Raw genomic sequence first — 12,133 nt, forward strand, 5'->3', positions numbered from 1 at the left:
GAGCTTTGCTCACAATTCTATGTTTGTACACAGATTTGAGGCTATTTTTTGTTTCCATTTTAAATGCTGAATAGGAAATACCAAGTTAAAAATCTTAAGCTGAATGTAATAAACTCATGTGAACAAAATATGACTTAAACCTAGCAGAATTGTGAGCTCTGTATCTTGCATATAATTCTACGATTGACGCTGAAATTTTGGTTGATCATTGGAAATGTCTCGCTAAATGTTAAATGCTTGTGCAAAAAAAATTAAAGGATGATATTCTGTATAGTTTCTACTCTATGGGGGCTCTCTTTATACAATGAATAATATAAAATCTACATCAATTTTGATAGTTTTTCAGTCACGAGTAAATAAAAACAACACCATTAAAACAGTTTCCATAGTTTTGAAACATTTTTGTTACGGGAATAAAGACATTATTGCTATTCCTAAGAAAATATTACAGCGGAAAATTATCCTGGTTGGTAGCCATTTGTTATTTTTGAATAAAGATGAAAATAATGGGTGGGCCTTAGTAAAATATCTAGTGATATGCATGTCACTACATTGATTTTTTTTATAGCTCTTTAACATGTGACGTGACAACATTTTTCATTCCATTGTATTCATCAATCAAGTGTGAGTAAGGTTATAAAAGTCACACGAGTATATGCAAGGTAAACAACAGTCGTTTAATTATAATGGGGAAGACAAATAACATTTTTAATTTGAGGAATTGAGCGCATTGGGGTTAAATATTCTTCTTCACATGTATTGGAATTTTTTTAAATGAAATACAGTAACTATCATAATATATTTTACAATAACTAGTAAGTAGTTCAGGAAGAAAATGTATCTATATGCTCTCATACATAGGCAATTTCGCCACATATGATTCTGATATGAAGTTCTTTTCATATAAGAATCATATCAAAATCACATAAGAATGATATAAAAATTGATTCATATAAGAATTATATAATCCCTATCATATGATTATGATATGATTTGAATTATATGATAACAACTTCATATCATAATCATATCAGATTCATATGATATCAGAATTATATGAGAAGCATATCATAATCATATGATTATGTCTATATATGATTTACTTTAAAGTAATAATGACAGTTTGGATTCATTGCATCCATTTATTTGATAAATCTGGTTATAAATTAATGACTATCATTGATGAACAAAGATTGTATATGAAAAGGTTTGCATGGAAATTGTAAATCTTTGTAAAGTTGATGCAGTGCATATCATATGCTTATCATAATCACAAATCAGTTTGTGTTTTTGGATAATGCTATGAAAGGATAAGACTGTAATAATAATAATAAGAAGAATGTCATTCGGCTATAGCTAGCACAATTAGTTTTAAAAACTAATTTACCTGTTGTCATTAAAATATACATAATCTATAGACAGCAATTGTAAACAGAAACTAAAATAAAAACATGTAATTCTGAGAGATAAATACAGTATTCAATTCATATTCTCAATTCAATTCGTATTCTCATATTGTATAAAACACCATAGAGAAAATAAACAATACAGACAATATTATACAAAAAGCAAGAGTGTATACTGTACACATCAGCCTGGAGAGTTGACTCTCTTAAATATAACTTTTCAAAACCCCACAATTCAGAACCATACAGTAAAATTGAAACAATCATTTTATCAAACATATCAAGTTGACAATCAATCGATAGATTTTATTCTCTAGACTACTTAATTATTGCGTACATAACTCGGGTATCTCTCGTCACTACTTATTTATTAGTACTGTAGAAAGAGTCTGTTCTTAAAAATAAAACTCCTAAATATTTAAATTCCTTGACAAGTTCTATTTCATTACCATTGTATAGAAATGATACATTTGAAGATTGTCTGTCTTTACCACAAAATATAATATTTAGTTTTCTCAACATTCATTTGTAATTTCTAATTTTCACAGTACATTTGAAAACAATGAAGCTGATATTGCAAATCACCTTCATAATATGCATGATGAAAAAAGTGCATACAATATTAACATACCTTTAAATATAAAATTTCTATTAAAGAATGTCTACCACACAGTATAACAAAAACATCTCCTAGGCAAAAATACTCTCAATAATAAAAAAAAAAACACTACATGTACAAACAATGTTTTTTCATCAAACCATTGAACTTTGAAAAAAGGGAATACATTTTATTCCTTCAAAGGATATTGAATCTTTAACAGTAAGACCTGTTATACATAGTAATTGATACTCTTGATGTACAATTAAATATGTACACATTTTCAGACACCAGAACGGTAAATTTACAATTTTTTTGAGCAGGTTTTTAGATCTGAAAATGGAAATTCTGATGGACATTTAAGAGAAAAAACATTAACTACATAAACTCTTATGGCATGATTCATGTTATGTACAAGAAATCTTTTATACACATCTTTGTTCTCTTGTTCCACTCTGATAGTAGTTCTTCCTTCTCTGATGGTGCAGTGGGATTGAGCGCAATGGTGAACAAGAGGGACATAGGAAAGAACTCTGTGGAGGGGGACTACATCAGTTTCGTTCTTGAGGTGCACAATAGGGCAACCTAGAAATGATGTTGTCTGGATATGTCCTTTCTCTACAGTAATTAACGACTTCCTCTGATTTTCTAGAAGTATTAAATATCCTCTCTTGAAGAGTCCAATTTCAACCTGAATATGAAATTTTAGACATTATTTGGGAAACAGCATGCATAAATCAAGATTAAAAGAAGAGTGACCATGCAAGGTCACATAATTCACATATTATTACGTATTCTTATGCTTAACATTAAGTCACTTTGTAATGGAATGATTTTACAGTTATCACATATTGAGCATTATAAAGCGTAAACTGCCCCAACCCAGGTTATACGAGTATAACTTAGGTAGACATCAAGTTCATTTATTAAATACAATAACATATGAGTTTTCGAAAATGTTAAAAGTTTACAGACAGACAGATGGTCGCTGGACAAAAAATGATCAGAAAGCTCTCTTGTTCAAGTGAGAAAATATTTCAAATGATGCACACGAACTTACAAAACTTGATGTGCAAAACCTGACATTCACTCACGGACTCTACATATTGAGAAGTTTTATTCATACCTCATTTTCCCTGTTCATATATGCTAAGGACATCCCCTCTTTGATTACTGATCCATCCTGACTCCTACAGCCTTGGTAAGTTATCATCTTTCCATCCACTGTGGGACTTGGAGTGCCAAGGTCAACTAGTCCTTGTAACAATAAGCACTGTGGATGGAAAGATGATAACTCTTGGAGAATTGCTTTCTTGTTGTTGCAGCGGATTGGCATCAGTAACACTGGCATTTGGCTTTCATAGTTGGGGTCTTTGGTTGACAAATGACCTGCATGTATAGAATATATGATGTATATCCTGTAGATATTATTCCTAGCCAGTTAATTTTGAAAAAGAAAAATTTCCGTACAAACTTATACAGTAAAACACGCTTATAACGAAGTCCCAGGGACGGCCAATTTAACTTCGTTATAAACGTAATTTGTTATATCCGTCAAGTTTACAACATGAAATAGAGACTTGGGGAATGAAATTCACTTCGCTGTAAGCGTCAATTCATTATAAGCGTGTTCGCTATAACCGTGTTTTACTGTATTTTAGTTATTGACTATTTGTCTATACAGAGTTATATGAGGCAGTGAGAATAAACTACTGAATATAACAAATGTATTTATATCATAAATTACCAAGAAAGTCTATCATTTCCTTCCTTTGAGCAAGTTCTTGTACACTCTTTGTGCTTTGGGTCCTGTCAACAAATTATCAATTATAAAATGCTTATAATACCAGTAATTCAGGTCAGTAAGAATAACAAAGATTTATGACTTAATACTTAACAACTCACTCTCCCCTATTACTTGACAATATACTCTTAATAAAAATCAGGGTATGCATCACATACACAAAATGATTGGATTTTAAAAAGGGCATAACACCCAAAAGATAATTGCACAAGAACTTACATTTATGTATATTTATATACATACTTTTAAAATGTCTTTAAAGAACAGACCAGGTTTCGAACCCGGGCCCCCTGAATCTCTAGTCAGGTGCTCTACCAACTGAGCTATCTGGCGCTGGTATTCGAACCAGTCTGACCGTCACATTTATGACACATTTTGTTCTGAATATATAGCTACAATTTTTTATAATATTCTGTGCATGGATGTTATAGGAGCTAGTTACTGCCAGCTTAATTACATGGCGCAGACTGACATTCAGAGTGACCGGTTAAAAAACATTCAACTCCTTTACAACTTTGTTGTTAAGGGTATAAAAATATGAATAAGTAAAATATGCACCGACTTGTTCAATAAATTAAGAACATAATGAAGAGGATGATTTATGCAGATAATATATTTGTTCTTTTCCTTACCATGTTGCATCATTTGTTTGGAAAAAACCACCCATTAACACATGAAGGAAAACACAGCTTTTTCCAAATAAAATGGCCGTATCTCGACTTCTTGCGAGTTGATTTTCTTGATTGAAGAGCTTTGCTCTGATCACGCCATGCCTCTTTTCGAAGACATCTTCAGAATATCCAAGAGGTGGACCATGGCGTGATATTTCATCTGTCTGTCAAAGTAAGAATAGGGATAAAATTAAAAACATTGGAAGATACCCCTAGCTGGTACATGTATGGATTTAAGATTGAATTAATTAATACGAGTTGAATTATGTGTAATGGATCAACTTACCAAATGTGTCAGCAAGTGAGTTTTCACTTTGTTTTTAAGTTGAGGTAAATGCTCTTCGACTATTTGAAGATACTTTTTTACAAGATTGTCTAAGAGTTGAATGTCCTCATCATCAAAGGAATCTTTGCACACCATTCTATTTATCTGCAACCAAATAAATTAAACATTAGACACCCATAAGCCACATTTCTCTTCAATATAACAAGTTTTCATTTAATATTACATGAAAGATACAGAGCTCACAATTCTTTGTTATGTAAACAAGGCTCATGCCTCTCATAATTACCAAAGCTAATAAACAGGTCATCTTCAAATACACTGTATTCAAACCAGCAAAAGCTAAGCTGAAAGGTGCGACTTGAATCTAAATGGAAAAGAAAACCACCATTACCTATCTTTTTGGGCATCAAAGATGCTATAAAATTTTTTTTGAAATATACAACAAACGTTTCCATTAATTTTAAACTTGAATTATCCTTTAATAGCTTGACATCATTGAAATGTTGACAAGGTTTCAAAGGGCCCTTTCTATATATACTTGGTTCAAGATCACTGCACACATTTTAACCAAAGGCAGTATGTGGTTAATTATGAGCTAAATTGGGCTTTAGGGGAGAGAATTATAAGCCCCAGACAAGTATAACTGACGGACAGACTGATCACTGTAGGGCACCTGCACAGTTATAATGCTTTTGAGGTTTATATACTGTAAAGCATCAACTGCCCGGGCCAGTTTAAGCTAAACTCGTATAAGGCACAACTTTAATTCATTCGATCCATATAATGAATTTCAGACAATTAAGTACTTACAAATTTTTTCAAATCCTTTCCTTGTCGACTGTTTAAGTTCTTGCAGATGTTGAAAGTTATTTGCTGCTGAGAATCAAGTCCCGACAGATGACTTTCAAGCACTGAAACTTTATTCTCACTCAGTGATTCAATGCAAACTTTCAAAAGGTGCTTTGATGTGCCCAAGTGAAATAAATGAAGCACTCCAGATGGAATATCTCTACAAGAAAAGGAAAGTTAAATAAAGTTATAATAATTAAAGAGTAAACTTCCCAAATTCATATTATACTCATATAAAACCTTAGTTAGGCTATATAAGTCAATTAAAATGTTTATTTTTCACCAATCAAATTTAAAAAATAAGGCAAAATTTATACCGGTACTTTTTAAAAAAAAACCCACCATATACCGGTATGTCAATTTGTACAAAACTGAAATGCAGTATCTTTAGAATGTTATACAATGCAAGCATTATATATTTTGATATAAAGGAAATTTTATTCAATCATAGATGCAATTATACTGTATCAATCAGATACCTTTTAACAATGTTTCTTGTTCAATGTTTAAAACAAAGTGAACAACAATTTAAAAACAATGTCTAAATACCTATGAGGGTTTAAAACTTCCCAAAAAGGATTGTCATAGTCCTTCACACCTGTCTGTTTCTTAAGAGATTTTTTTGATTGTTCAGTTCCTCTTAATCGCAGTCTTTCAATAGTTCTCATTGTCTCTTGAGGGAATCTTTCTCTTTCTTTAGAAGAACATGTATCTCTGTCAGCCTGTAAAAAATATTACCTCAGAACTTGATTTTTTTTTTAGAGAAAATTATATAGATATATGTATATTTTCCAATTGTATATGATCTTTATAAAGGGGTTTCATGACCACACAAACATTTGAAGCAGTAAATAATTCATGAAGTAGATGGGTTTTTTTTATTAAGGATCCTCTACACCCCGTGACTTCTACTATTTATAACAATTAACTGTATGTCACATCATAACGATTTTAATGCATTGTGAAACAATTAATTTGCCATCATAATATATGTCTATCTCTGTGGAGCAATGGATGTAGCTTCGATTTACCGATCGACCTGCAAATCGTGAGTTCGAATACGGCAGGGAATTTAATTTTCAGAGTAGCTGTAAAACTTTTGATTTTTTCCCCTAAAGTTGATATTTTTTTTAGTCTTTGACAAGTCGAACACATGTTAAATATCCAGATCTTTAAATAATCAATTCAGAATAATGGGCTTGTATGCAAAACTTTTCAGAGGAGTGTAGAGGACCCTTAATCAGGCAGTCTAACAAACTTTATTACAGTGATAACATACATGACATTTAGGACAAAATTTCAATGCTGTTGCCCCAGCATGGTTGCAAGCAAGAGAAAGCATGTTAAAATCAGCGATCAATGAAGCCACTTCCATCTTGATTGCTATGCAGGTCTTCATATCGGCATCAAACGTCTCAACTGGATTTCTTAAATATGATAAGAATATGATTTAAAATTAACTTGACATCATTGAGCGGGGCCCTTATAATCAAACATGCTAAACAATGTATCGAACTAAAGGTATGACTGATGTAATTACTATAGCATTGAATCATGATTTTTTGAAGTATACACTCTCATAAAAGCGGTTTATAAAAAAGCGTTGACTGCCCCAAACCATTTTATATCGTATAAAACTAATAAATATTGCATTCATTTAATTTTTAGCTATTTATTGCGGATAAAAACAGTCATTTGACCATTAAAATTACATATAATTGTACTAAAGTCAAACGTAACGTCAGGCGGATGTAGGCAACATTCTTTATACAATATAAAATAATTTTTAAGCCAATCAGAAAGCGCGTTACAACCAAAATTGAATTATATTGGTGTATGACAAGGAAAATTCTTAATCAGAAAATTATTAGATTGTAACTTTTTAAAATTCATTTAATTTGCTATGTGTATTGATTGTAAAATAAGCTTTACATATCAATAACAATTATTTGGACTCTTTTGGCTGCACAATTCTCATTGGCAAACTTCTCTTGTATAAATATCTTATTGCATAGATTTTTCTCAACACTGTTACTTTCAGACTATTTTTTTTTTAGCTGTTTGACATCTTTGATCAAGTGGTTTTTATCTTGTCAGTAATTGTGGTATATTAAATGTAAACCACACGATTTTGAGTAGTTACATGAATGTATTCTAGTATCATGGAGAAAACTCTTTTAAAAATTGTTTTTATATTGTGTCAATATTAAGTAAGTGTGCATATGTTTATATATTTGTTCAATGACCACCATTGTTCTGTAAAAAAAAGATCAGAATATATGTATCGACAATTTCTTTACTGTTTTGAGTCATTTTTTATTCTAATGAAATTGATATTGTCATCACAAGATGTTATCCTTATCATATTAAGATTCAACATTCAAAGACCAGAACAAACAAGATAAATATAGTAATATATATTGATAAATTTGCTTTTGAACGAAAAAGGCTATAGCCTTCATCTCCACATATTTTCTTCATATGATTCTCACATGATGTCAAAATTACATGATTGTCATATAAGAATTATATAATCATTATATAAGCGATCATATAATTTTGATATGATGCCCTTATTATATAATTCTCATGTCAGAATTATATGATTCTCATATGATACCGATGATATGATTCTCATATGATGCCCTTTTTTTATCATCTCATATCAGCGCAATTATATAAGAATCATATCATTTTGATACGAGAATGATATGTGGCGAAATCCCCGGTATACCGAGGGGCCATATGGCACAATATCTTTTGAACGCCCATTCAAAGTTATTGTTGCTTAGTTGAGCTATGTGGCCCCATGGGCCTCTTGTTTTTGGTTGTCAAGATTTTTATGTCTATCCCCCCCCCCCCCCCAACTTTCAATTTGCTTCCGACGTTACTGTAGGAAATACTTTTTTCCTCTAGAAAATATAAATCCAGTAGGATTTTCTTTAGAAATCCTACAGAATATTCAAAATACCTTGTAGTAAAATTATTTCTCCTATTGGAAATATTGTTTTGCCCAAAGGATTTTGATTTTTAGAGGTAAATATTTCACCTGTCAACTTGGCACTGGCATAAAATTATCCGGCACAGCATTTCACTTATGTATATATATAAAATATATTTGACTCTGTTGATCCCTTGATTCTGGAAAGGAAGTCAAACTAGTCAAAGTTTACAGATATAATTCTTCCCTTGACATCAAATATTTATCTGATAAAATTATATAGTATATAAATAGTGCCTGTTTGGGAGAGTAACAGTTGAAATTGACACCCCGAGAAAACCACTGTCAACCGACGCGAAGCGGAGGTTGACAATGGTTTTCTAGAGGTGTCAATTTCAATTGTTATCCTCCCAAACAGTCACTATTTATTTTGTTATACTGAATGTCTTAATTTTTAAGAAAATGTTACTGCTTTTATATAGGAATAACGTGAATTCTACAGCGAACCGTACGCGCATAATTTTCGCGCACGTAACAATTTTTAATGTTACCCGTTGCTAAGTGCGTTGCTAACGCTGAGGGTAATAGAACGGATTATGAACTGCGTCTTAACCAATCAGATTTCAGTATTGAACATGAAAGTATAACAATTACTTGTATATATCTACATCATCCAGTGTCTTTGACTGTGATACGTTAACACTACGTATCGATTTTGTACTATATAACCCATAATACAAATGACGCCAAATTGGAGCGCCGGCGGGGTTTGCTTATTTATAGTTAAAGATTTAATTGTACGATGGCTTAAAATTATATAAATATAAGTAATAAGGAATCATTCTTTGAATATTATGAGGTGATAATTTACGCAGTACGCAAAAAAGTAAACCTGGAAGCATGCAATTCCGGTACTGGCTGATTTAAACTGAGGCGAAATGTATGGGGACCGCTCTTTTGAAAAAAATTGTTAAATGAATAGATTTAATTAATTTGATAATTGGAAAATTCATTACTTTCAAGTAATGTGGTATGTGACACCTTCACGTTGTGTGGTATTATTTATCGAAATAAACAAAAAAAAATCAAGTATAATTTTTAAGATAGTATCTTTCCCTCATCATCGATATGTTACACCGTAGCGCAGTGGGTTAGTGGGTTCACTACAAACCTATAGGTCATGAGTTCGATTCCCGTTGAAAACATTAAATTTTTTAACTTTCCAAAATTTTCTAAAAAGTATTTTTTGGTTGAATACTGTAAAAGAAAATTCTAAACTGGTGAAAGTATTTCAATTATAATATACTTTAATGCACATTAATATCGACAGATGTTCTTTACCACTTCAAGGGGATGGGAGGGTGGCTTTGAATTTCTCTCAGGTTGGGATACATTAATCCTATTAGCCTAGTCAATTTTCCCCTTTCTTTATTTGACTAAGTTTTGCATTAAAGCGAATATATTCAGTTATACAGGCCTATAATGAAATATGTATGTATTTATCATTCCAACATTATATTTAGGAAAATTTCTTCAACTCAGAAATTAGAAGTCCCCAAGGTGTTAGGACCTTGGGACTTAGGAACGATAACTCTTATCTGAGGAACTTTCATACCAAATAAAATTTAAAATATTTTTTGTGTTTATTTGTAATGATTTTCATTCAATTTTTTATGTCACATTTATTAAAATACATTTTCTTATAACATCAAGCAACTTTTTCAGATGATTTGTCAACAGAGTAAGGAAATATGAAAAATTATATTTTGGGGAAATACTAAAAAAAATTGCAATAATAACATTTTTGAATGTTAAGAAGTGTTATATTTTTTTATGTGTCCGAAGGAAATATCCATTATATGACAAAAAAATTCTCTCAATTTGTTAATAGCTATCTTTTTAAAAAATATTTTACAAAAACACGAAAAACATTTAAAAATTCTTTAAAAATACTTATAGTATCCCTATGATCATTTTAATATTTGATAAGTATATGTTTTGTGGTCTTCTATTGAAAATTGGAATAAACTGTGGGTGTATAGAGCCACCTTAAAGCCAGGGTTTTTTTTTAAATAGCAGTCTGGCTAAAGCCAGTCCTTACTACTGTAAACGTATTACATTTGGCTGTGTATTCTATTTAGCGTTTTTGGCGGAAAATGGCGACCGCTAAATCAAGTACATCGCAAAATGTAAAACATATAAGTAAATGCATCCAGAATGCGTTAAGTCAAATCCACACTAATTTGTTGAAAAACCATTTCCCGCTAAATATCATAAACGCTAGATATAATACGTTTACAGTATTTCCCCAAGAAGTGAAATAGTACAGGCTGGACTTTAGTCAGACTGAGAAGAAATGTTTTTCAATACGATAAAAATATTCTCTATATATATAAACATTGAAGACATTGTCAACAAGCATGAATGAATAGTAAAATTATATAAATTATTTATTTCTCGGACAAAACACTGCAGAATAAACTATTTCAGATAATCCTTCGTTTGAAAACGTATCTTTTAATTTTACACATCCCTTCAGGCCTGGTCCACATAGTCTCCCCTCAAGCGTCGCTCGTTAAAGAAGGGAACGAGCCGGCGAAGATGCCCCCTTCTCTGGATTTCATTGCAGGCAGTTGAAACCGGATAAAATGCGCAATGCCCAGATCTAGAGGTGAAGGCGTGTGCAATCGAAACCAAAATGGTGCACATGCAAAAGCAGACGACCAAAACTGAAAGGAGAGAAAATATGTACAGTGTCATTATACTTGCATCATGCTTAAATTTGTCCGAAAACCCTTAATCGATCTTTTAATTTTCCAAGGGGAGGGGATAAATGGGGTTCTTAAAAATGAAATTACAGTTTAAACTAGAGCAAAGCTCGTTGCAAAGCAACGAGTGGGTCTTCCGTTAATGTCGGAAGTAAAGCTGGAAGTTCCTGTAAGAAGCAGAGCTCTTACACCAATAACAAATGTAACTAAAATAAAAAAATATAAAAAATCGAATTATTCCAGGTACGACTTAACAAAATCCGAATGATTTTAAGTGCGACTTAACAAAAACCTTTCCGATTTCAAGAACGACTTAACAAAAAAAATCCGAATCTGTTCAAGTACGACTTAGCAATTATTTTTGGTACGAGTTAATTTTACTTTTAACATTACGGGTGCAAAACACAGTTTTATATGTAACGTTATAAGGACGTTTTCAGATGAGGGGCAAGCAAAACTGACCCCTATAAAAATAAATTGTTAAAATATGTTACATATATATTTATATATCAATAGAAAGATAAAATCGTGAATTTTGTAAATATTTAAAAATAATGCACATGTAACTTAATGCTAGAATTTATTTGGCACTCAAAACATGCGGAAAATAGACAAAAGGGTGCCTCTAAATGCAGTACACCCATGCATTTTAGGCTCCCCCTAAAAGCAGAATGCAACCAAATCAGCCATTTTTATTTCTGTACATTTTCAAGAACAAGTCCTTAGGCATCATTTCATAGTATTTTCAGGGTACATTCGCCAGCTTTTTAAAGAGCTATGTTACCCGCTAAAAAAATCATGAAATTCTGC

General features: G+C 31.6%; 2 protein-coding genes across 2 annotated transcripts in view; both read right to left on the reverse strand.

The window, feature by feature from the left end:
- The window catches only part of LOC128187300 (glycine cleavage system H protein-like), a 29,045-nt gene that overhangs the window by 4,229 nt on the left and 12,683 nt on the right, over positions 1–12,133 (reverse strand). The window lies entirely within an intron of this gene.
- LOC128187517 (uncharacterized) lies at positions 1,150–8,359 on the reverse strand. Its single transcript, XM_052857940.1, has 10 exons — positions 8,349–8,359; positions 6,894–7,041; positions 6,164–6,336; positions 5,576–5,774; positions 5,052–5,129; positions 4,766–4,909; positions 4,441–4,643; positions 3,752–3,813; positions 3,131–3,393; positions 1,150–2,695 (listed from the first exon to the last, which is right to left on the reverse strand). Exons 1-10 carry the CDS (start codon positions 8,357–8,359, stop codon positions 2,309–2,311), a joined length of 1,668 nt encoding a protein of 555 aa, XP_052713900.1. The 3' UTR covers positions 1,150–2,308.

The sequence above is a fragment of the Crassostrea angulata genome, chromosome 6 (assembly GCF_025612915.1).
Source record: "Crassostrea angulata isolate pt1a10 chromosome 6, ASM2561291v2, whole genome shotgun sequence".
In the NCBI taxonomy this organism is placed as follows: domain Eukaryota; kingdom Metazoa; phylum Mollusca; class Bivalvia; order Ostreida; family Ostreidae; genus Magallana; species Magallana angulata.

Coding starts and splice junctions, on each gene's coding strand:
- LOC128187517 (XM_052857940.1), bottom strand. Junction 5,130..5,575: donor GAAAGGATTTGAAAAAATTT/GTAAGTACTTAA, acceptor TTTTCCATTTAG/ATTCAAGTCGCACCTTTCAG. Junction 4,910..5,051: donor TGACCTGTTTATTAGCTTTG/GTAATTATGAGA, acceptor ATTTGGTTGCAG/ATAAATAGAATGGTGTGCAA.